Here is a 26,418-nt window from a genome sequence, read left to right on the forward strand (position 1 = left end):
TAGAAGAAATCTGCAATAAGTTGTTCTGCAGGATGAGTAGGATTTTAACCTTAAGCATGCTTTCTGTACTTGTGCTTAATGTGATGTTGATGAGCCAGTGGTTAGAACCTCCTTATAAAATATGAGTTCTCCTTGGATTAAAGAAACTATCATGATATTTTTTTGTTTTTATTGTCAGTGTTGATACTAAAACAAAAAAGTCAGAAGTAAATTCTACAGTTGTTTTCAGCTGCCATCTGTTTCATTTTAATCCTCGTTTTCATGTGAAATGGTGCTGTGGTAAAGGAAAAGTTTGTTAGTTTAAAACCCTGACTATCCAGGGCTCTTAGACAAGCTGGGTAACTTCCTGGGTGTTAGGTTTCTTGTATTGTTTGTTTGTTTGTTTGTTTGAGACAGTGTTTCTCTGTGTGGCCTGGGCTGTCCTGGACTTACTTGTAGACTAGGCTGGCCTCAGACTCACAGCGATCTGCCTGACTCTGCCTCCAGAGTGCCGGGATTCAAAGTGCGTGCCACCAGGATCGGCTCGGGCTTCTCATTCTTAACTTATTTGTGAGATCTATAGTCTCGCTCTCTACGTGTATAAAATCCGTGTGCTAGTGGGAGGAAAGTTTGGTCTTGCTTTGGTGTTGATCACCCTGAGGAAACTTTAAAGAATGCAGGAACCCGACCGTCTGTGGTGTGCTCGCTTCTGGGGGTCGGTACTTTGAATCTGCACATGCTCATAACTAGAGGCCATCTGCCTCTTCTCTTCTTGGCTTATGTTTAAACTGGTCCTTTCTAATATACCAAAAGCCATCCCCACATATGAATAATAAGATGTCATTAGATCTGGTGCTGTGAGCCAAATGAACAGCTGACTTCACAGTGTAAAAAGCTGACTGTTTATGGAATGCAAGGAGTTACCTGATGTTTCTGGGTTAGTTCTCTAAGATTTAGTTTTAAAGGGATATTTTTAAGTTTAGTACAATAATGAGAAATTAGTCAGGATTTTTCTGTATGACTTTCCTTATGCTTACTTCTAGATGTATTCTTAAGATGGATCATCACTGTCCATGGTACGTATGAAAACGGTGGACAGTAGCTAAACCAAGGGGTGGGGTAAGCCTCAGGAGCAGGAAATTGAGAAAAAAAGATTTGAAGTTATTTTTTTTTTCCTCTTGGAGCTGGTGTTTGTTTACTTATTTTTGGTTTTTTGAGACAGGGTTTCTCTGTGTAGCCTTGGCTGTCCTGCACTCACTTTGTAGACCAGGCTGGCCTCGAACTCACAGCAATCCACCTTCCTCTGCCTCCCGAGTGCTGGGATTAAGGTTGGGGCTGGTGTTTAAATCCAGGGTCCCCACACATTCTAAGCATGTGCTCCCTACGACTAAAACCATATACCCAGCTCTAGTATTCCTGCATTTGAGTTCAATTCAATCAATATGTTTGAGCTCAAATAAATTACTAATACACACAGATAGATAGATAGATAGATAGATAGATAGATAGATAGATAGACAGACAGACAGATAGACAGACAGACAGACAGACAGACAGATAGACAGACTGACTTATATTTCTTCTGATAAATACATAATCCAGATGTTATAGGTTAAAATTTAACATTACAGTTGAAAAATCTATATAATGTTAATTAAATACTGTTTTCTGCTTCTCACTTGACCTATTTCCAAGTCATGATGATGTAAATTTTCTGATCCTTTGCCCCCCTTATGACTAAAAGGGATACATCACTGTCTTAACCATCTCTGTAAGGTCAATGTTATTAAGTATAGTCCCATTTTTTTTTTTACAAGTGCCCGCAGTTTCACATTTTACAGAGCTGAGCTGTTTGATGAGACAGCCCCCACGCGCTTCTCTCACCAGCTCCAAGACCCCATTTTGTTTTCTGTTTCTGCTTATCTGTGATTTGTCTTATTTTTTTAATGTTACTTTCTGTATTCTTCTAGGGTGAATAACTGTGTGGGATTTACTAATTACAAATTCTTCATGCTGTTTTTATTGTATTCCCTACTGTATTGCCTTTTTGTGGCTTCAACGGTTTTAGAGTACTTTATAAAATTTTGGACGGTAAGTCTTTTTTCTGTCTTAAGCATGTGTAAAAAATGTTTAAAGATATGTGTAATGTATATATATATACACACACACACACACACACACACACACACATACTTACATATAAGTAGATCTGATTAGATTTTATAACGGCTCAGTCGGGACTACATTTCACTTTATATAAATTGTATGTGTACTTTTAAATAAACGTATATCACATGGGCTGTAGGTGCCTCTGTGTGGTGTGGATGGCTAGAAGTGCTGTCTTGAAGAAGGCAGTGCTTTCACTCAGCTTGATAAGACTCATTGCATTTCATGTGTGACATCCTGGGGCCCAGACAAACACTTGCTTCCTGTCTGCATACAGTTTTTTCAAAGTTTTTAAAAAAGACTTACTTTTATTTTATGTATATGAATGGTTGTCATGTCCATCTGTGCTCCACATGTATATCTGGCTCCTGCAAAGACCAAAGAAGGTGTCAGGTTCCCTGGAACTGGAGTTACAGAAGATTGTGAGGCGACATCTATGCGGTGGGAGTTGAACCTGGGTCCTCTGCAAGAGCAGCCAGTGCTCTTAACAGCTGAACCATCCCTCCAGTCACATCTTTTCTTTTCAGATTTTTTTAAAATGGCAAATAATTGAAAGTAATCCATTGTTATCAACAAGGGACTAAAGTTTAGTTTATCTACGAGAGAAAAGCACGTGGAAGCTAGCAGCCCCGTATGGCAGGTGACCGGGGTGGTCTCTGGGAGGCATTGTGTGTAAGGAACAGGGCACACATGAGTGCAAATAGTATGTGATGGTGTCTGAGGGAGAATAACCTGCTAGTGTGTCCTGGCTTTTCTGGGAATGTTAGAGAGTTGCTTACGTGCTCACTGCTTGGAGGGACCTCCCAGAGAAGGGACATGCTTGTTTCCAGTGTTTTAGGATGTCGGGTACCTTATACAAACACTCATCTTTTCAGAATACATAATCAAGTTGAAACCCTTTTAATGTGGAAGTTGATACACTTGAGGTGAAAATAACTACAAATGTGAAAAGAACTCTATCTTAGAAGTGGTGTGGAAAACTGTTTTCATTAGTCTTGTTTTTTCAATATTTGATTTCTACGTTAGTGTGCTGTTGATATAATTCAGAAGTTGCTTTCCTTTTGTTAAAATTTTAAATATCTGATATTCTTCATCTCTATTTTGTTTTCCTCAATGTCATCATCAGCCCTATTAAATGTAGGCCCAGCCCTGACTGTTACACTGCTGAGCCCAGGACCCAATCTTCAATTGATGATTCCTGAGCTATCAGACATGATCAAGTTGTCATAAAAATGCACGTTTCAGATCCACTTCCTGTTGTTTTGCCATTGTTTATCTCCATGCTTACCTAATGTGATGGGAACAGAGTGTGCACCAGCTCACTGACTGTCATTTCTGCATTCTTGTTTGCCCTCTGCTCCTGTTTGTCTAGAATCAGGCAGATCTATATAATTATAATATTTTAATAATTTAAACTCCATGAAGGCAAGAAATTTTGTCTTTTTTATTAGTAGAATACTTAGGATGTTACATGGCACACAACACAGCAAGTATTCAGTAAATGTGGTTGCTGAATGGTAAAATAGCCAAAGGACATTAGCTTAGATTACTCTTCATTTTTGAAGTTTGAAGTAATACTTACTGCACAGAATTGATAGATTAGTGTAACTGTATAGTAAATGAAAAGCATCCAGTAAATGTCTGTTTGCCTGTGTTTGAGACACAGTCTTAAATTAGTCAGTCTAGTCTAGAACTCATGTAGCCTAAGCTCATGGCAGTCCTCCTGCCTCAGCCTTTTGAGATGTCTTTGGTTTTGTTTTTTTCATATCTGTCCTAACCATGACGGTCTCCTGATGCTTTATTTTCCTTTCTTAAGCACAGCACTATTGATTATAAACAGAGTACCTAGCTTATTCTGCATATATGAGTCTGTGTTTATTAGTCATTGCCATATCTTTTTATGAGCTCTATTTTTGTTCCTTAACCATTGTCTCTTTCTGGTAGGTTTTTGTTTCCATAGGAAAGATACTAATCTTTTTTTTTTTCCTGGTCTTGGTATTGATGAGACGTTCTTTAATAAAATATAGAAATCATCAGCTGTAAAAACAAAGTTCATAATTTAGTCAGCACTAAAATTGACAGTTTCTCCTACCAGGAACCACTGTGCATCTGCTCCTGTGCCCTGTTCTCTGTTGGCGGAGATAGGTTTTCCTGGGCCCAGGCCATAGATTCCAGCCTTGGCCACACAGCACAGCAGTCTCCACGTGGAGCGGCAGCCCCAGAGCTCATGGCCCTACCATGCTGCTCTTCAGGCATGGGCTCTCTTGAAAGCCTCACTCTCCCTCTGACTCTGGCTGCACAGCTTCCACTCTCAGTTCAGCTTGTCTCTTTTAAATATGTTTTGTTTTGTTTTTGTCAGTTTTCTGTTTTCTTTAAAGCTCTTTTTTTTTTATTCATATTTCTGGCTGCTGCCTGTTTGGTATAAGATTGTACAAATGGTCAACTCATTTTCTCTGACACCTTTATTATTCTCATTTTCACGTTTAAATTGTGGTTTGGAAGAGGACATAAGTGTCCACACTTACTCTTTTTAACAAAGTAGTTAAAAAAGTTTTAACTGCAAAAAAGTTTAAAGTGTTTATGTGTTTTGTTATTATCCAGGTCTGGTGAGGCCCACAGAGCTAGATAAGATAATTACTTAGAGGCCCCAAAGAGAACAGACGCAGCCTAATGGAAGTGTGGAGCTGCTATTTAGGAGGCTCAGTGTTGGCAGGAGCTGTCGTGGTGTCTAAAACAGGCTATACTGCCTTAGTCAGTTTGAATAATCTCTTTGTATTCTGGGATGACTAAACTAGAGGAATACTGCTTCCTGGTGGGGGTGGCAGCAGGGATGGGAGGCTTGCAGTTTAGGCTCTGGATTGGTTAGTTTATTAAAGTTGCCCTCCTAGTGGTGAGTGCTTTTCTAGAAAAATACTGGCAGCTAGGGAGGAGTCAGTGAAGCCCTAAGGTCCTAGAGTGTCTGCATAGGAAGATAAGGAGAGCCATGGTTTGTACAGAAGGTGGTTGTACTGCAGCTCTCTGAGTGAGACGCTGAGATTGGGGCAGGTAGGCAGCTACCCACGCCATATAGTTCATAGTATAGAAATTTAGTCCAGGTACTTTCCAGGGTCACTGCTACTTTAAAACAGTGTACAGCACAGAGTCATGGAGTACAGTTCTTTTCAGGAAATACCTTATGCATTTTAGTGTTGTTATAAAGGAAGAAAATCCCAAAGAGCCAAAGAGCTGCCGTGTTCCTTCTTCTCCAGGCTGTCTTGAATGCCCGTCTCTCAAAGTCCCTCTTATCTACTTCATCCCTGTCAGCTGGTTTCTTGCTCTGCCTCTTGACCCTTAGGTTTATTAAATCCTGTGTACAGAAACCTCTTGAATTAAAGGTGTGTTCTAAGGCTGAGCCACACCATAATCGCCTGTTTACAATAAACAGTTGTTAGATTAAAGGTGTATGTTAAGGCTGAACCATACTAAACAAGAAACAGGCTTTTACAGTACACAGCTCAGGGTTCACAGTGGTATCAAATAATCCTGCAACATTTTAGAGAGATTTTTATTAAAACATTGTAGTTAAGGAGGCCCAGAGAGATGATAGCTCTTTGGTTTAGAGCAGCTGGTGCTCTTGTAGAGGACCCAGGTTCAGTTTCTAGTATCTACATGCTGTCTCACACCCACTTACAGTACACATACATATGTACATGTAAAACGCCAGTCATTTAAAATAAATGGTTTTTAAAATATGTGGTTTTAAACTTCTTCATGTCTGGCATAGTGGCACATGCCATTAAACCCCAGCACTCAGGAGGCAGAGCAAGTGATCTCTGTGAGTTTGAAACCAGCCTGACCTACAGAGTGATCCAGAACAGCTGGAGCCACATGTGAGACCTTGTCTCAAACAAACAAAAACCCAAAACCAAATAAAAGAGTTTCTGCTCAGTGACAGAGTGTGAGCATAAGAGCCTCAGTCCCTCAGCAGCAGCAGGGGGAGGCAGCCCAGCACTAGCTGAGAAGGGGCTTCCCATGGACTTGCACAGAAACCAACTCTAGGATAAGTCAGTGAGTGGGTTTGTTGAATAGAAGGAAGATAGAGTGCATGTTTTAGAGCAGTGGTTCTCAGCCTGTGGGTTATGACCCCTTTGGAGGTCAAATGACTCTGGCACAGGGGTCACATATCAGATACTTATATTATGATTAATAACAGTACCAAAAAAGTTATGAAGTAGCAATGAAAATAGTTTTATGATTAGGGGTCACCACAGTAACTATGAGAAACTGTATTAAAGGGTCTCAGCATTAGGAAGGTTGAAAAACACTGCTTTAGGGTTAAGTGCTGGCATTGAGAGGAAAGTGTGTGGGGGGGACGACAGTATACACTCAAGGCATGGGTGTGGGTTTCTCCAGAGTCAAATTTAGATATCCTTTTAATGGTTTTGGGGGTTTTTTGTTGTTGTTGTTGTTTTGTTTGCTTGTTTGTTTTTATGATTTTGTGGCCAAATTACATTGTTTGAAAGATATAATCTAAGCCAGGCATGGTGGATCTCTGTGAGTTCAAGGCCAGCCTGGTCTACAAAGCGAGTCCAGGACAGCCGAGGCTACACGAGAGACCCTGTCTTGGCGGAGAAGAAAGGAAGGAGGGAAGGAAGGAATCTATAAGAGTTGAAGGTAAGCGAAGTTGAATAGTTAGGTAGATTTAATTAGTAAAATATAACTGAACTAGCTTAGTTATTTCTCTTATTTTAAAGACTGTACTTTAAAGACCATACTTTTGTGGCCAGCCTAGTTTCCAAAACAAGCTGTAGGCCAGCCCGGGCTACAGAGTAAGACCTTTCCTCTAAAAACAAAGTGAAATCTTAAAGTGGTTTTGAAGCATATATATTTTTTTAGATTTAGGGCTGACAGGAGAATGTGAATACAGTTGAACTCAAGGTCACAAGCATTGTGCCCAAAATACGCAGTTTTTAAACATCTTGGAGATGTTGTTAGGAAAGCATCTATAGGCTGTGTTGGCTTTATTGTGTAAAGTCTCTTGCCTCTCAGTCAGAAGAGATGCAAACTGGACCCCAGGGTTAAGCAGCTGACTTACCTTCCCGTAGCTGGAGTGCTTGAGATGGAGTGGATTGCATATGAAAATGGGTGGACAAGGGGAATCTCACTGTGAAGGGAAAATCTGAGCCAAGACAGAAAGGAGTTGGTAGGTCTCTGAGGGTTGAGCATTTAAGCCAGAGGAATCTATAGGTATCACTTTCTGTGCAGCCCTGGCTGTCCTGGAACCCACTCTACACCAGGCTGGCCTCAAACTCAGAGATCTGCCTGCCTCTGCCTCCCAACTGCACCAACACTGCCGCCGCCGCCGCCGGCCGACTCCAGGGGAACTTTCTGTAGCTAGATTAGACTAATGAAAGGGTACTGAAAATAAGCCAGGATCCTGGTAGGGCTAAGAGACAGAGGGACTTTGGAGATCTCTAGTGTTAGGAGGAGTGTGTCTGTCTGTCTGTCTCCAGTAGAGTGACATGATGTGACTTGTAAACAGTTCTGATTGCTGAGCTGAGACCCAGAGCTGCCATTGTGTCCCAGCCGAAGCGGGTAGAAGCAGTGGAGCTGCTGAGCCCTCAGGTCTCCTTTCAGGAACCACTAACCAACCAGAAGGTTAAAGAGTCACGTGTGTGCGTGCGAAATGTCTTCTTCTAGACACAAGTTTCTCGTATAATTGGATAGGAAAGTGCATGTTTAGAAGGGCCTCTGAGATGTGCTTGAAGAAATAAATGGTTTGTGTTTATTTTTTTTATCATCGTCATCATTTGGGAAAACATAGACCCTAAATTAAAGGGCAGCTTCTTATATTCCTTCCAAATGTACACAAATTATAAAGTCTAGTTTTCAGGATGAGTTTTTATGAAAGTAATTTTCTAAATGTATTGTCTCTGTTTGCACAAGCTTTGCCGCAGGAAATCTACAGAAAATTGCCCAAAGGTAAAATGCATCATTGCCATGACATTCTCATAATCTCTTTACAGAGTGAATATATATAATTAAAATTTGTTTTACAAGTTGGCAAGGTAGAATAGTCACTGTGTTTTAAATGTATAGTGGTTTCTCTGGGGGAAAAAAGTAAATATCAGAAAAATACAGGGTTGTGGGGAGGTGTTTGGTGGTAAAGTTTTTGAGTACACACACAGTGCTATCAGTCTCTCAGTTAGTCTGTCAAAGTCATGGGGAGGGGTGGAGGTTATTTATGTGTGGTGTGTGGGGTTATATGCACATGAATGTGTGAGTGCTCATACATGTGGGAAATCATAACAGGGTGTTGGATGGCTGCCTTTGCCACATGCACCTTAGTGCCTTGAGACAGGGCCTCTCACTGGCCAGCAAGCCTTCCTGGTCTGCCTCTCTCCACCCCATAAAAGGGTAAGGAACCTCCCACTGCTTCTAAGTGCTGGGGATCCCAACTCAGGTCTTCGGGCTTCCAGAACAAATACCTTTAACCCCTGAGCCATCTTCCTAACCCCTGTTAAACACTTTTTGTTTTAAATTAAAAAATTTTTAATTATAGTAGTATGTTATGATGTGCGTCCATACATACAGGCACATGTGTGGAGGTGAGAGATTTATTTTGGAAGTCAGTTCTCCTTCCACCATGGCTTGTAGGGTTTGAACTTGGCATGTTGGGCTGCAACAGTAAACATGTTTTACCCTCTGAACCTTCTTGCTTGGACCTTTGCTCAGAAACTTGAGAGGGAGAGGGAGAGGGAGAGAGAGAGAGAGAGAAAGAGAGAGAGAGAGAGAGAGAGAGAGAGAGAGAGAGAGGGAGAGAATGTGTGTCTCCTTTTTATGAGACAGGGTCTTTCTATGTAATCTTGTCTATCCTGGAACTTGCTCTGTAGGCCAAGCTGGCCTCAAACTCAGAGATCCACCTGCCTCTGCCTCCCAAGTGCTGGGATTAAAGGTGTGTGCCACCACATTCAGCCCATTAAACACTTTTTAAATTAAATAGGGCAGCCTATTGTGAAAGACTAGAAGACTTGCCTCTATACTTTTGAAACAGTTCATGTATCCCAAAATGACCTTGAACTTACTGTGTAGCCAAAGATGATTTCAACGTCTGATCCTTCTGCCTTCACTTCTTGAGTCGTGGAATTACATGCATGCACTGCCATGCCCAGTTTCTTGTCATGCTAGGAACTGAACCTAGGACTTCATGGAAACTAGACAAGCATTTTTCTGACTAAACTACATCCCCAGCCCCTTTATGGTTTTCTTTAAGAGCAAATATTTAAAGCCTTCTTCCTAGTAATAGCCATATTTCTGTAAGAATGACAGAAACTGTTCATTCTTTAATACCTTATGGCAACTCTTATCAAATGGCAATTTCCTACAAAGGACGCCAAGGAAAGGAAAGGTGGGTGAGAACGTGAGCATCAGCATCCAAGGACATGGACACCTCAGAGGGAGACGCACAGAAGTAAAGCTGAATATATCACATTCTACTTTTCTTTTTTTAGAGTATGTGTAATTAAGCAACTGGTCTTATGCAAATGGAAGGACCCATGTTCCTCTGGATGTTGAGAAGACCCTGAATATGCACCCCCCCCCCAAAAAAAAAATCTCATGGCTGAATTGCTGAGACTGTTAGATGTTTAAGGACAACTTTTAAAAATGTTTTATTTATTATTATGTGTATGAGTGGGTATTTGCCTGTATTTATATCTATGCACCACATGCATGTCCAGTGCCCACAGAGGTCAGAGGAAGGCATTGGATCCCCAGGGCTGGAATTACAGACAGTGGTAAGCTGCCGCGTGGGTGCTAGGAAGAACAGTCAGAGCTCGCAGCCCTGAGCTGTCCATCTCTCCAGTTCCTAAGGACAGGTTTTTAATTACTAGGCTGTTTATGGGCTGCTGTGATGGTCCCATCACTGCTTCTGCAATCGGTGCTTCAGAATGTATGCCCTCATTCTGTTATTCTTCATATATGACTTTTTTTGGGAGGCGGGGATTCAATCTTAGGAAGACTCAGATTACAAGTTGCATTTTAGATGTTCAGTATCCTCACAGCTAACCTTTCTTTTTTTTTTTCCTCCTCAGAATGAACTGTCAGTTTCACATGCAAAATTCCACGTACTGTTCCTTTTCTTTGTGTCTGCAATGTTCTTCGTCAGTGTGCTCTCACTATTTAGCTACCATTGCTGGCTAGTTGGAAAAAATAGGACGACAATAGGTAAATAGACTCAAGTATAAGTCTTTTTTTTTTTTTTAATGACCAGAAATGGATGTGAAGTGAATAGAAAGACTGTAGTAGGTGATAAAGAAATGAGAAGTAGTTGTGTGCTTAAACTTCACTGTGTTGGTGCAGTGGATGTATAAGATGCTTAGACTCGTGTTGAAGGGGATTGTAAAAGTGACTATATGTAGTCAGTAATGTACTGTATAGCAGAGTTTACAGTATATATATTATAAATAAAAACTATTACCATGTTTATACAGTATCTTTCAAGAACTGATCTCTGAATGATAGAATTATCAAACTCAAACCATTTTATTTTTTTCCAAGATATATATTATTTTATTATTTTGTTGTTGCTACATCTCAATGGTTATCCCATCCCTTGTCTCCTCCCATTCTTCCCTCCCTCCCTATGACTGTTCCTGAGGGGGATTTCCTCCCCCTGTATATGCTCATAGGGTATCAAGTCTCTTCTCGGTAACCTGCTGTCCTTCCTCTGAGTGCCACCAGGTCTCCCCCTCCAGGGAAAATTATGATAGGGAGATTTGGGTCCAGGGGTCCCGCTCAAACTAAGGCACCAGCCAAGGACAATACAGGCGGTAAACTTTAAACCCCTACCCAGATCTAGCCAATGGTCAGAACATTCTCCACAGTAGAGTGGAGAGTGGGATATGACTTTCTCACATACTCTGGTGCCTCATGCTCAAACTATTTTAAATCCTTCAGTTTACCTCTCGCTAGAACAGAGCAGCATCCTCATGTATTCTTGAGCCCCACAGACACAGAGTCTGACTGGTCTACAGTCTAAGGGTTAGTGTGGATGGCATGTGAGTCGTCTTAGCCTTTCTATTGCTGTGAAGAGTGTTGGTCTATCATTGTCATGGCCAGAAGCACGGCAGCACACAGGTAGACAAAGCCGAGGAATGTATGTCTGGATTGGAGGAGAGAGTGACACTGGGCCTGACTTAGCCTGCCCTCTGTGACACACTTCCTCCAACAAGGCCACACCTCCAGTGATGCCATCCCCATGAGTCTGTGGAGTCATCGTCATTTAAGCCACCACATCTTATTTCCATTTTTGTTTCATGTCAGTGATATTTAGTGCATAGTATTTTTGTTACTGCTTTTTTCCCCCCTTTTTTTCTAATTTTTAAAATAAAAGTACAGAGTTGGAGAGATGGCTTAATAGGTAAGGGTGCTCACTGCCACGCCTGATGAGCTGAGAGTTCCGTCCCCAGAGCCGCATGGTAGAAGAACCAGCTCTCAGGCATTGTCCTCTGCCCTCACATATGTTCAGTGACATAAATAAATAGATGAATGGAAAAAGAAAAATAAACCTTAAAAAAATAAAGGAATGATTCAGTGAGGTGTTCAAGGGTGGTAAGGCTGGGTTTGTGGCACATGTTTTTCCTCTGCACTCAGGAGGCTAAGGTGTGAGGCCGTCTTAGGGGTGCCTGGCAAGACAGGGCAGAAAAGAGAGGTCCTGTCACACTGACCTGCTGTCACGGCAGCCTCACAACCTTGTTAACAATACTTATGTAGCAGCTTAAAGTCCATTTGCCATCCAAAGCCCATGGGTTTACCAGAATTGGAAGGAGAAAACCATTTTTAATGTAGAAAAAATAAGAGATTTGAGTGCATATTTTAGTTACCATGTTTGAGCTCTGTGATCGTCTGTGTTGTGTTTACATGGCTTCCAGTCACGTGAGAACCTTGTGTCCTTGCCCAGCTCACCCGCCACTGTTAAGCCCTTCTTCAGGTACATCATGCTTTGCTTTCTCCATATAAATAAAATTCCTTACGTTTGTGAAGTAATTTGCTCTCTTTATAAAATGCTCCTACCCTAGAACTATCAACAATTTGACCAGTTATAGAGCCCTACCCTAAAGACTTCAAAAAACAAAAACAGATTCTACATAGAAAACCAGAATTCCCAACAGTGTGTAACTCCTGTTCGGGGACCCAATGCCATCTCTGGCCTCCTAGCCCCAGGCTGTGATGTACATGCACATTCAGGCCAAACGCCCATACATACACAACAATACAATTAAAAGAAAAGCAGAATTCATCTCAAAACGGACAAGCCTGGTAGTAGTAGGCCTATTCCCCAGCTGGGACTGACGAGCTAGGTCTAAGGAGCAGCCAGAGGTCACATACGGGATGCAGACACTTTAATCTGTTTCTCACAAAGCGTGTTTCTTCTACTTGGAGTCTGAACCCCTGTGTGTCAGAGAGTAATGGAGAGACACATGTGCTGGCGCACGCCTGTAATCCAGCACTCAGGCAGAGGCAAGCGGATCGCTGTGAGTTCAAGGCCAGCCTGGTCTACAAAGTAAGTCCAGGACAGCTAAGGCGACACAGAGAGACCCTGTCTCGAAAAACCAAAGGGGGGCGCAGGGGAGGACGAGAGAGAATATAATGGAGTACCTCAGCTGGGTCAACTTAAAGTTAGCAGAATCAGGATTTGATTTTTGCTTTGTGTTTTTAGAGGTCTCAGTCCTTGGTCAACTTAACTCTGTGCTGTTTCTAGGCACCCTGCTGTCGTCCTTAAATAATCTTTACCACATTTTTTTAAACTGGTGAAAAGCCATTTTATATCATGACTTAGCATGTGCACATATACTTCCAAAATTATGTAAATAAGCACGGTTTCAAAGAATATCATTGCTTCCAATCCTGTATAAAGTAATCTGTTATTTTTGTACAGTTTAGTTCAGCCACAATGAGTTCAAAGCCAGCCTAAGACTGTCAGAAACAAACAAAGGGATAAGACCTCACTGAGGGTGGAAAAGGTGGCGGTAAGGTCAGTCTGCCTCCTCAGCTGTTTTCCTTATTAATCTAGATGGTGTTTTTTTGGGAGAGGCAGGGTTGGTTTTTGAGACAAGGTTTCTCTGTGTGGTCCTGGATGTCCTGGAACTTGGTATAGACAAGGTCAGCCTCAAAATCAGAGACCCTCCTGTCTCCACTTCCAGGTGCTTAAACTAAAGGCACGCCCAGCCACGCCAGCCACGCCAGCCATGCCAGCCCTGACTTTCCCCCATTGTATTCCCAGCTTGAGTCACTCCGAGGAAAATGTTTATAAGCCACAGGCAAGCTCCTGTCTTAGAGCTTTCCAGCCTTCTATACAAATCTCATGTCCCACCTGTCAGGGTCAGCCTTCTTCCAGCTTCTGAGGAAGAATGTAATTTTTCTCTGCAAGGTTTATCTTAGCACTCTGCCTGAGACTTTGTCTTTTCCTCTAGGTCACCTTAGTTTTTACTTGTTTTCCCATCTGTCAGCCTGTCAGATGTGGGAGTGCTTTGTCTTGAAAAACAAAGAAGTACAACTTCGCTTGAGATACGTGTCTTTACATCCACCTCACTCTGTATCTCTTTACACACTAAAGCTGGAAGCCCTGGGCCGTAATCTCCCTCTGCTGCCTCATTGTTCAAGCACACTGAGGCCTGCCATCTTTATCCCCTCTACCCTCACCCCCAAGACAAACGGTCCCTGCCCTACAAGGTCAGCTGCGGTAGTGCTCAGTGAGTGGAGGATTTGCTAGACTGTAGACTCATAGAAGTTCCATCTAATTTTTTAATTTGGATCCCAGTACCTATGCTGTTAGGAATATATAGGAAGCTTATCAGTAAAGAGAAGTTCCATTACCTTAAAAATAAATTGAAATATAGTAAATCAAATGAAGTAGAATATTTTTATTAAAGGCCGGGGACCTAGCTCAGTGGGAGAGCCCTTGACTAGTATGTGTATGGGTTCAGTTCTTAGCACCACACACACAAAAAAAATGGAATCAAAAGTATAATATTCAAAAGCTTTTTTCAAAATGTAATACACGGTTGGGCATGGCAGCCCATACCTTTAATCTCAGTACATGGGAGGCAGAGGCAACTGAATCTCTGTGAGTTCAAGGCCAGCTTGGTCTACATAGTAAGTTCCAGGACACCCAGAGCTACATAGAGAGACCTGCCTCTAAATAAACAAACAAATAAATATAAGGTAATAGTAGGTAATTATTTGGGCCTGTCTTTTTTGGTTTTTCGAGACAGGGTTTCTCTGTGTAGCCTTGACTGTCCTGGACTTGCTTTGTAGACCAGGCTGGCTTTGAACTCAGAACAACCCGCCTGCCTCTGCCTCCCTAGTGCTGGGATTAAAGATGTGCACCACCACACCTGGCTGTCCTGACTTTTTAGAGGGTGAAATAAAAATATACTTTCCTCAAGTAAGTCAGAAATTTGTCTTTTAAAAGTAGATTATATTTTAATTGACAATGTATATATGCTGAGGTGACACTTGTAATACATTGTCTATAGTGTAATAAATCAGGATAATTAGGACATTTGTTAACTCAAATGCTTTTTAGTCCTTGGTATCTTCTCTGAAAATTATGTTTATAGCTGTCCATGTCAAAGACATTGGCAAGAAAATATTTTTTATTTCCTTTATAGTTTTTAAATAGGTAAGATTTATTCATTTATGTATACATGCTTGTGTTTTTGTTTTCTTTTTAAAAACAGAATCATTCCGTGCACCCATGTTTTCTTATGGAATAGATGGAAATGGTTTCTCTCTTGGATGCAGTAAAAATTGGAGACAAGTCTTTGGTGATGAAAAGAAATACTGGCTAGTTCCAGTATTTTCCAGGTAAGTTATAAAATGTAAGAGTCAATGATAGTCTCTGCCTAAATATCTTAAACATATGTAAAATCATATGTTCTCTTTTTATTTTATTTATTGGTGGGGTTTTTGGTTTTTTTATTTGTTTTTGGGTGTTTTGTTTTGTTTTGTTTTGTTTTGTTTGAGACAGGGTTTCTCTGTGTAGCCTTGGCTGTCCTGGACATGCTTTGTAGACCAGGCTGGCCTCGGACTCAAAACCTGCCTCTGCCTCCCCAGTGCTGGAATTACAGGCATGCACCACCATTTCTGGCTCATGTTCTCTTTTTAAAAATTCGATACAGTAAGTATCTATACAGTAAGAATATACATTTGAATGGAAAGTAGAAAAAATAAAAACTCAAAAGTTATTTAAAATGAAAATAAATCACTTTTAGGAACATAAAAAACTATATTTTCATAGATTGCAACACAGAAGTATAGTAAGTATATATGTGCATGTTTTCTCTGTTTTGTTTTGTTTGGAGATAAGAGTTACCATATAACTCCGGCTGGCCTGGAACTCATAATGCTGTGTGCCTCCAAAGGGCTGGTAAAAAGATGTGTGGTGCACACCAGTTTACCTCTGTTTTCTTACAAACTGAACTCAAAATGTGGTTTTGCCTGAGGTGTAAATTATACCTATATATCTGTTCAGCCTAAGATGCTAATAAAGACACAGAGTCTGAAGCGTACTTTAAAGCTGCTAGCCCAACGCTCCGGGCAGAAACTATACTAAACAAATCTATTCCTAAACTATGGTAAACAAACTACTCTAAACTGATATAAATACTTACACCCCAAGCACTTACCACTGTAGTGATCAACAGCCCATTAACTCCCGTTGGCCCACCTCCTCTGTCAACCATCTTTACCCAATTTCCAAACTTGCTCTTCTTCCCCAGGAAGCTCCGCCTTCCACTTCCTGTCCTTCTGCCCAGCTGATTGGCTAAACTGCACTTTATTGATGGATTTTACATCCACTCAGCATTCCTCCACCGTGCTGCCACATCCAGTTTATCTCTATTTTCTTACAAACAACTCAAAGTGTGGTTTTACCTGAGGTGTAAATGACACATGTGCTGGAGGGCTCATCTTCACTTCTCCCTAATCCCAGCTAGTCTAAGCCCTCTGCACATCAGTCTCTACAGAGAAGGAAAACAATTTGGAAGTAAATCACCAAGTTTGTAAGCTCTGTAGGTGTGCTGGATGGAGGCTCACACTAGAATCCCAGAATTTGGAGAGTTGAGGCAGGAGGATCATCGTGAGTTTAAAGCTAGTCTGATTATATAGTCATATAGTCAGACCTTGTCTCAAAAAGGGGCCAGGGAAATTGTACAATCTTTTCTTTAGTTAAATTGACATTTTCTGTCTGAAAATGGCTTGGTAGCCTTCATTTTATTTATTTGTTGTTTGCGTGTTGTTGGTATAGCATTCTAGATAATTCTTCACTGTCTTCTGGCTTGCCTTATTTCTGCTGACCAGGTTATAATTATCTCTTCTTTTTTTCACTCCATATGTCTTTTCTGTTAATCACTACTTTTTGTTAATCACAAAACTTTATTGTGTAGCTTCTTTTAGGTTTCTTTTCTTTGGGATTAGTTGAAGTTAGGGGTTTTTGTTTATTTAGTTGGTTGGTTGGTTTGGTTGGTTTCTGTTTATTTTTTCAAGGCAATGTCTCATAGGCCAAACTGGTGTGTGCCACCATGACCAGCTGGTTAGGGGCCTCCGTCTTTGTCATTCTCATCAGTGTCTGTTCTGTCTCCTCCCCACTCCTCCTGAGCCTGCATGGAGCACTTGCTCCCACAGCTCTGTGATGCTGTTTGCTGCTTCATTTTCTGTAAACCCTGTTGCTGTATATTCAGTTTACTCTTGTGAATGTGTTTATTGGCTCGTGTTTTCAACAAAGAGTCTTCTACTCTTGTTGAATGAAATATACACTGATTGTAAGTTCATTTTCTGTGACCAGGAAAATCATGAATGGAATGGGTTCCCCTTTTTTGAAGATACTGTTGTCAGGTGTGTGTGTGTGTGTGTGTGTGTGTGTGTGGGCGCGCGCGCGCCACATATGTACCTGGTATCTGAGGGGGTTAGAAAAGAGCATCAGATTCTCTGGAATTGCAGTTACAAATGCTGTGGACTGTCACATGGGTGCTGAAAAACTAATCTAGGTCCTCTGAAAAAGCAGCGTGAAATGCTTTTAACTGCTAAGCCTCTCCTCTCTGGTTTGTGTGTTTTGTTTTGTTTTGTTTTGTTTTGTTTTTTTAAGGAGCTATCTGTCCTCACTCTATTCTTAGTGAATTATGGTTCATTGCACCTCATTTCGCACTTTTACTTTTTACACTTCTTGTGCACACACGCATGAGTACAAATGCCTGCAGAGACTAGAGAAGGTGTTTGTATCTCCCTGCGCTGTGGTTACTGGGCTTGTGATCTGCCTTGGGCGGGTCCTCGGCAGGAGCTCCAGTGCTGAGATCTGAGTGTGTGTGGTTCTCACTGGATCGGAATAATTTTTATCATTTTATCTTTAGTGATTTTTGTCAGGGCTTTCTTGTTGGGGTTTGTTTAGGGTTTTACATTTCTGGTTTATTATATCCTTTTGTCTTTCAAATTCATGGATATGTCTGTTATATAATTGCTGTTTTTAAGTTGTTAATTTTCACTTTGTTTTCTGTTGGTTGTTTTTTGTTCTTAGTTCTGATCACGTTGTTACTTTCCATGTCAGTAACTTCTGATTAAACATGATCGTTTTGAATGCTCATTAGTTCTGTGTCTAGATTTTATTATCTCTTTCTAGCTGCTGAGTTGGTTTTGGTTCACTGCTACTTTCCTGGAGCTTCACAGTAGTCTTTTTGAGGCCTGTTTCAGTTTCAGTTTGAGTGTAGATGATGTCTTCTGTGATCATGACGGTGTCAGGTACCCACGTACTCGAATAGCTGTCTGTGTTAAGGTACTAACAGGGCACTGTGATCTTATTCAGTGTTGAGGATATTGTTTCTAAGTCTAAGTACATGTGACTTACAAAAGAAACAGCTGTCTTCAGTGGGGGCAGTAACTTCCAAAACTAGAAATCTGGGACTTGATAAGTTTAAGTAATTTGTTTCTACCATGCCTCTAAAAAAAGAATGTTAAACTTGACTGTTGTTATTAAATTAGCACTCTGGTAATTCCTATTTCTCATCACACAGCTTGGGTGATGGTTGCAGTTTTCCAACTCGTCTTGTGGGCATGGATCCAGAACAAGCTTCTGTTGGAAACCAGAGTGATTATGTCAGAAGGTGTGTTTCTTGTTCCTAGCTTTTTCAGTATTCACATAAAACAACCAATGCCTGTGTGCCACATGAATGATGAATGCACAAGCAGTAGGACTCTAGGAAGCAGACAAAAAAGAACAATTCTGTTTACATTCTCTTTCTAACAGAGGACTGATCTGTTAGGTGCCTAATATTCTTAGGATTAACACTTTCTACATCCAAACCCGAGCTCTAGAGTAGCAGAGTATATTAATAGTTACATCAAGACAGTCATGTGCTGCTGACTGGGACATGTCTGGGAAAACTAGAAAGCACGTAAATGCTATGTCTTCATCCTAGGAAGTAAGAATCCCTTTCAAGATTTCATTATATTGGCTTATACCAAGTTGGATTTTTTAAAAGAAATTTTAAAATCCATTGTCATTATTCTAATAACTATTAATTTTTTAAAGATTTATTTATTATTATGTATACAGTACTCTGCCTGCATGTACACCTGCATGCCAGAAGTGGGCATCAGATCACATTATAGATGGTTCTGAACCACTATATGGTTTCTGGGAATTGAACTCAGGACCTCTGAAAAAGCAGTCAGTGCTCTTAACCCCTGAGCTATCTCTCCAGCCCCCATATTTATTAATTTTGATAACTAAATCTTAATAAAAATATCAGAATAATGAGTATTTGAAAGTACAAATGTTTTCTTATTTTAAAGGAAATTTCTTTTTGTTTGTTTGTTTTTTGAGACAGGTTTCTCTGAGTTAACAGCCCTGGCGGTCCTGGACTCGCTTTGTAGACCAGGCTGGCCTCGAACTCACAGAGATCTACCTGCCTCTGCCTCCCGAGTGTTGGGATTAAAGGCATGGGCCACCATGCCATGCTAAGGAAAATTTCTTAACATAATTTCACATCAAGAAAACACTCATAAATTCCTATTTCTGTCAACATGAAAACCTGAAAAATGATAAGGGCTTTAAGCTCCATAGCATGTTGACGTCAGTAGGCAGGCCTAACGATGCACTCAGAGTCTCTGGGCCTTCAGCTCTAGCATTTGATGTGGTTCCAAGCAAGTCTGTTTCCAGCTCTGTAAACTCAGGATAATGAGACCTGTTTCCTTTCCTGGGTTCTTGAGAGGGTGGAGGTAGTGAGTAAAGTAGCAGCATAGCATCTGTCCCATCAGTACCTGGCAAAGCTTTTCCTCCTTCCCTTCTTCCATTCCCTTCTTCCCTGGTTCTCTTAGTTAGAAAACTGAGCCTACGATAAATCACTGAATCATTTTTTCCCCTTAGATCTAAACTGCAGAGGTAGAAAGCAGAAAACTTGGGAGATGACAGGTAACTTTCTGTACTGGCCACAGACATAGCTCTTCACCTGTCCTTGTGCTACTACAGCTCCCGATTAACAAGTGTTAAAGCCTTCCCCTGGCCTCTGACGCTGATTCTTAGTTTGATGGTTTCTTTGGCAGTGTTGGAATACATACATTTTGGCCCAGAGAGCCATTTAACTGGGGGTGGGGGGTCATGGGCATGTTTTTCTCTTGGAGATAGCCTTTTGAGAGTGCTAAGACCCCATGAGTTGCCCTCACATACTTCAGAGAAGGAATACTAATTTGCTGCTTATTAATTATTAAGTATCCTTAATTGAGCATTAAACTATTCACTGAATTGTCTGCTCCTCTTTCAGTATTGGCTCAAATCAACCTTTTCCTATCAAACCACTTAGTGAATCAAAAAACCGTTTGTTGGACAGTGAATCTCAGTGGCTAGAGAATGGAGCTGAGGAGGGCGTCACCAGATCAGGTAACCGTCCTCATCTCATTCACAGGAAGATCACCACACTTGTCAGATACACCAGAGATGTGAGATACTTGAGATCACAGCACACAGGAGACCGCCTGATAGATGCCATTCATGTGAGATGTTAGTGTTGCTGGTGGGCCTGTTAGGAAAGGGCAGAGGCACAGTGGTGAGCTGTACTCTGCTCTGTTCAGCAGGGCTTTTTGCCAACCACATGCTTCTATACCCAAATACGGAAAGTTAGCTTGGCATTGGCTAATCTGAATTGTTGTTTGTTTGTTTTTTAGACAGAGTTTCTCTGTGTAGCCTTGGCTATTCAGGACTTGCTTTGTAGACCAGGCTGGCCTTGAACTCACAGAGATCCACCTGCCTCTGCCTCTCAAGTGCTGGAATTACAGGCATGCACCACTGTTCCCGGCTCTGAATACTTTTAAGAATTTTTTTTTTTTTACTGTTCCAGTATACACTTAGTTAAAAACAGTTTTTGAAAAGCATTGAACTCAACTGGGTATGATGGCACAGGCATGTAATTCCAGCCCTTCGGAGGCTGAGGCAGGAGGATCACAAGTTCTCCGACAGCCATTCTCCTTGTGAAACCACCCTTGAGGATGCAGGGAGCTTTGTACTCCCTAAAGAGAGCGGGGGCAAGGCTTCAGCCTTCCTTAAAGACTCACCTGTGAGCTCTGGATACAGGTAGAATAGCTGCTGAGATAAGTTGAATTCCTGGTCAGAAGTGGGTTTTTAGTATCACCGGCCACACCCTCCTCAGGCGGTCTCAGTGCTTCCTCACTCCAGGGGCTGTCTGCCTGTCAGTCATCTCTTGCACTGGAGGAAAGCAGTTTGAGATACTCAGGTCAACCCATTGTGACTCCAGGAAGTACCCTTTGAACTCCCTGCATACCTGGGGCAGAGAGCGGGACTGAAGCTCCAGTGAGCATTTAGGCCTTCTTTTCTTTACCAGTTGTGGTAGCACGCCCTTGAATCCCAGAACTTGAGCTGAGGCTGAAGGATTTTCATGAATTTGGGGCCACCCTGGAGTGTAGAGTGAGACCTTGTATCAGAGGCATCATACAGATAAATGAAGGGAATCTCTTAGTAAGTGTCTTAGGTCTTTAAGATTAGTCAGCTCCTAGGTAAGCTAATGGAAAGGTGTGCTCGTGCGCTTCTGAATTACAGCTCCTTAACACCCTAAACACGGTGGCATGTTCACACCGCGGGCATGAGAAAAGCTCACGGACTCTGTACCGTGCTGTGCTCATGCCCACGTTCTACCTCTTCAGTACTCACAAATGTTGTTTGTAATGTGTTAGCTTCACCATTTAGCCAGATGCTTAATACTTTCTTTTTCTTAATAATTAATTATATGTTTACAGGGACAAATAATCATGTAACAGTGGCAATAGAAAATTGAGTACTGCTTGTTCATAACTAACCATTTGATGAGTGCAAGGTAAGACAATATAAATGAAATTTCCTTCAGCAAATGTAGTATATTTGTATATTCATCTTAAAACAATTTGTGATCTTTTACATCACCCTAATCAAGCCGTTCTCTTCTGTGGCTGGAATGTGACTTCTGCCAGAATCTCATTCCTTACTACTTCTAACCCAATGTTACTAACCATTTTTTTGTAGATTAATGAAGAAACTAATTGGAAATGTTTGGTTTACATGTAGGCATGGAAACAGTACCCTACTAGTTAGTGTAATGAAGAGTGACTTTGCCCAGTGTTAAAGAAGTTTGATCAAGTAAAGGCTGAAAAGGGGCTTCATTAATGTTAGTTTTGTAAGACGCATCAACAAAGCATTCTCTCAAACCAGAGGCCCAAAGCAATATACATTCGGTGTCTTTTTTTCTTTCCTGCCTACTTTTATTTTTCCCAGAGGATCTCATCTTGGGTCTTGCCAAGTGGAGTGTCTGCATCGTCCATCCAGGCTTATCATGAGGTCAGGTCTTTGCAGAGAACCTGGAGCCTATACAGGGTTAGAGGTGGGGCCAAGGCCAAGCACAGAGTGAGATCCAGGCTCCAGAGGCAGGGCAAGCCTCACATCCCGCAGACTGGCTGCACTATGAAGAGAAGCAGCTACAGGGTCTGCATACTGGGCAGTCTCATCCATCCCAGTCACCGGGAGGTAGTTACTGACCAGTGCTCCTTCCTGCATCTGCACCGCTTCCCGTGGAGTCAGGGAATTCCCAGCTAACGTTTCTCCAGCAGGAGGTGGATGTGAGAGACCGACTCTCTGATCATGTCAAGCAGGCAGGCAGGTGCCCCGAGAGCACCTGAGAAAGCTCGTCACCTCCTTCACCGTTAACTGTTGTAATAGGAGTCAAGAATTAGATTCCTAACTTTCTAGTCCATGGGACCATTTATTAAGTAGCTAAGGAATTGGAAAAATTGGCTTTCAACTAATAATAATTCGATTATTTCTGTTTTTATAGGTATATAAAAACACATTTTGGACTATTTTCAGTTTTATTTGCAAGAAAATAATCGATGGAATGAAATGATTGAAGAGTAACAGAAGGTATATTTTTACAAAGGAAGTGTTTATGCAGTTTGATGGATCCGCAGAAGCACTGCAGAGCAGAAAGATGCCTTAATTTTCAGTGTCTATTTGTGCAACATTGCCTCACAGCTCAAAAGTGACTTAATTTTCCTTTGGAAATAACACCTGTTTTGAGATGCTGTCATCACATGTTAATATGCTGGATGTATTTTTAACACCTGAGTTACAAAAGAGTTATTTCTTAGTATCCACGTAAATTCCCACCCCAAAAACACAAACTAAAAAGTTGTCTGTGGTGAAGTTATCTAGGGCAAATGGTGGCTAAAAATGATATCCAAATCACTGATTCTTGCGCTGTATAAGGGAAAGAAAATACTGTTTTTTTTATTAGATGTTTACTAATTTATAATTACTGTTTTATACTTTTCAACATTTTAATAAAGATTTTTTTATTATTGGCTACAAAATAACACTCAGAAGGATTCAGAGACCTAAATATAATCATTTAAGACATTGAAGATATTAATATAATTCAATGAAGGTTGTAGTTAGAGGCATTGATACTTCTAATTAATACTTGTAAAGGCCAGGTGGCACGTGCCTGTAATCCTTCACTGGGGCTGAGCTGTGAGTTTGAGTCTAGCCTGGGTTATATAGGGATGTATACATACATAGGTATCTAAAACGCAGAGTAAAAGAAACATTAATACAACCATGTGGTGGTGTATGTACCCAAGGTTCAAAGGCAACGTGGTAGTAAAAGAAATATTTTGGTATTCTCTGCTTTTTAATTACGATTTGTTGAATTTTCAGGGGGATTTTATATGCGCAGGGAAGCACAGAAGTTCACATGCTAGACAAAGATCTAACACAGTGTAAATAGGTGGAGTGGCTAAGGAACAGACTGGTGGAAGGAGTATCATGCTGTTGAATAGGCTTTCAGTGTAGGTAACGCCTGAAAATCACTGTGGTACTTTACAGTAGTCCTATAACAGAATACAGACTGAAAATACAGTCCAGATGAGGGTGAAATAAATAATGCCACAAATTCCTAGTGTTGTGCTGGAGAAACGGTTCAGTAGATAAAGGGACTTGTACCCCAAGCATAACCTGAGACCAGCCAAATGCTAGAAGCAGCGAACCAACTCCCACAAGTCTCTTGACATGTGTGTGTGCACTGTAGGGCACACGGACACCTTGTTTAAAAGACAGTATGTTTTTAGAACCTAGTGGCTTTAACAGAAACAGCTGTATTTAAGAGATTCGTACAGTGTCTGTTAAAGACAGTGTAGAAATGCTGTTCTTGGTTTATACCATTTATCAAAGAAACCCAAAATGCCTGCTTGCAGGAAGTGAGAGAACCTTCCTCTGACATGCTGGTATTGGGGCTGGGGCTGTACAATGCCATTGTCTGACTTGGGGTTGAGGAGGAGAGGGCATCATGTGTGAGCCAGACTACTGGACGCCCAGTGTTTCCCCAGTGTTGACGCTTGCAAACAGCCTTTTATTTAAACTAAGCATCTCTGGAATCGACTGAAGATAGTGTTGTGATTTCCTAATGCTGCATAAATCAAGACAGCTGCTGTTCCAATTTTGCAATTGGGGGAATTTATTGAATTCCCACTGACTTCACTAATTCTTAATCTTAAGTAACCCTCTCTTTGGACCAAAAGAATTTGTTGACTTTAAAACCATGGTTTAAAATTATATGTAGTATGAATTCCTTTTTGTTTCAACTCTTTATTTTTAAAACTTTTATTTGAACAGAATGAATTAAGAGATGCTAATTATTGCTCGGCATGCTGATGCACGCTGGGCATCCCAGCCCTGGGGAACCTGAGGCAAGAAGGTCAAGGTCACTTTCAGCTTCATAGTGAGTTCAAAAGTAGCCTGTGACGCATGAGACCCCGTGTCAGAAAACAGAGAGAGGGGGGAAAAATCAATTAGCAACCAGAAATGCAACCTCAGTTCGGTAGTTTGCATGCTACTTTCAGAAGTGTTCTGGTCCTTCTGTGTTTCTATATTTAGTTCAAGGGATTTGCATGCACCTGACAATTTGCCCTTTTAACATGCCAACATACATGATGTAGACATACCATCTTTCTGAGTTCTTATCATTTGTTTATTAGCATAGTAAACTATTTTTAGTTTTTTGCTTTGGTAGCCTTTATACCCAACATTTTGCCACGTTCTATAATATTCAGCAGGCTTTGGTTCTGTTTTTGTTGTATTTAGTGCTGGGGAGTCACACCCAGGGCCTTGTATATCCACAAGGCAAGTCCTCCACCACTGAGCTACATCCCTGGCCCAGGCTGAAGCTGTTTATACACAGCAGTGACCATCTGAGGGGCCAGCAAGTGGGTGGGAACCAGGGCAAGGCTGGCTCTCCAGTACTTCAGCTGGCACTGGGTCTGCTGTCAGCTGGGGGACCAGGTCAAAACAAAGCTTTGCCAAAATTCAAACACTTGAACATTTGTGAAGAAAATGGAGTTGGATGTCAGGTCTTTGCCCTTGCCATTAGAAAGCTTAGACAGGAAACTTGGTTTATCTGGGTACAGAGGTACCTGCGGCACCTGACCCCGTCACTGTGCCAACCAAAGCAGCTGCAGTGTACCAGCTAAGAAAACGAACATGTTTACAAAGTTGAGTTTTGTCTTCACACACAAATGATTTTTAAAAACTTTTTACATACTGGTTATGACTCAATGTGTTATAAGCATAACAGGTTAGCTTGAATATATGGTGTTTACTTGAATTTTAATTCTTACAGAAAGCAAATTTTGACTGTTTACAGAAATGCTTGAGATGAGTCGTGAGATCTACAGTTATCTCTGAAGCAAATCTATGTTAAGGGCTCAGGGTTAGAGTCTGTGCATTTGGGGCATTGAGTAGGCAGTAACTCAGAAATACGCTTAGCTTACATCTTGATCTGCAAACTAGCTGTGGATAAGTATTTTTAACTAATCTGATATTAAGAAATCATATTTTTGCATTTTCAGTCAAACTAATAAAAACATGTAAAAGTACAAATAAAATGTAAATCTGAAATCCATGTTTCCTATGATCTAAGCTGTATTTTTCAATTTAAATTTAAAATACAATAGAGATTTAGAAAGGTCCATATTTTTCTAATGACTTCACTCTATATTATTTTCTTGGGTTACATAAAGCAAGGACTTGTATTTGTATGAAGAGGCTAAGAAAGCTGTTAGTTTATTATATTTGTACATGATTACAGACAAGCCTGTGCCCATTTAAAAGAAAAGATGGATACTATTTAAGGTGATATTTAATATGCTTTTCTATAAACAAGTTTGAAATATAGTTTACTTTAGCTGTCTTTACTTATCAATAGTATAGCCTTGTATTTATTTCTCACTTGTGTGAGCCTGGACCATGACTGATGACTCTTTGCTCTGTATTTTGGATGGCCTAACCTACATTAATATGTGCACATTTTACAGCTTTTGTTTCAGAAATCATAATTACTTTATTAATAAACAGGTAAAGATATTACCATGTATTTTGATTGATTTTGTTGTCATTATAAAATAACATTTGTCAAGTGAGAAAATAATTATCATTTTGATCAGCACAAAAATCTGTTCAAGTATTGTTTAGTTCAGTGGTTCTCAACCTTTATTTTGGTTTTTCGAGACAGGGTTTCTCTGTGTATCCTTGGCTGTCTTAGACTCACCTTGTAGACCAGGCTGGCCTTGAACTCAGTGATCCACCTGCCTCTGCCTCCTGAGTGCTGGGATTACAGGCGTGCGCCACCATGCCCAGTGGTTCTCAACCTTTTTAATGCTGTGGCCCTTTAATACAGTTCCTCATGTTGTGGTGACCCTCAACCATAA

At 40.9% G+C, this 26,418-nt stretch overlaps 1 protein-coding gene across 7 annotated transcripts in view; it reads left to right on the top strand.

Annotated features, from left to right (window-relative positions):
* Nucleotides 1–26,084, top strand: part of ZDHHC20 (zDHHC palmitoyltransferase 20) — a 60,445-nt gene extending 34,361 nt beyond the window's left edge. For 2 of the 7 annotated variants that reach the window (XM_084767221.1, XM_084767220.1), the window contains 9 exons: nucleotides 1,023–1,055; nucleotides 1,950–2,070; nucleotides 8,071–8,106; nucleotides 10,218–10,350; nucleotides 14,868–14,994; nucleotides 18,192–18,281; nucleotides 19,941–20,056; nucleotides 21,427–21,503; nucleotides 22,494–26,084. In XM_084767221.1, coding sequence (XP_084623347.1) covers nucleotides 1,023–1,055; nucleotides 1,950–2,070; nucleotides 8,071–8,106; nucleotides 10,218–10,350; nucleotides 14,868–14,994; nucleotides 18,192–18,281; nucleotides 19,941–20,056; nucleotides 21,427–21,464 — 694 coding nt within the window. In that variant the 3' untranslated portion in view covers nucleotides 21,465–21,503; nucleotides 22,494–26,084. Of the gene's footprint in view, nucleotides 1–1,022; nucleotides 1,056–1,949; nucleotides 2,071–8,070; nucleotides 8,107–10,217; nucleotides 10,351–14,867; nucleotides 14,995–18,191; nucleotides 18,282–19,546; nucleotides 19,592–19,940; nucleotides 20,057–21,426; nucleotides 21,504–22,493 lie in introns of those variants that run through there. The other 5 variants (XM_084767224.1, XM_084767223.1, XM_084767226.1 and 2 more) reach the window with 4 other exon arrangements.
* Nucleotides 26,085–26,418: the final 334 nt, after the last annotated feature.

Source organism: Acomys minous (assembly GCF_964271855.1).
Source record: "Acomys minous genome assembly, chromosome: 18".
NCBI lineage: Eukaryota > Metazoa > Chordata > Mammalia > Rodentia > Muridae > Acomys > Acomys minous.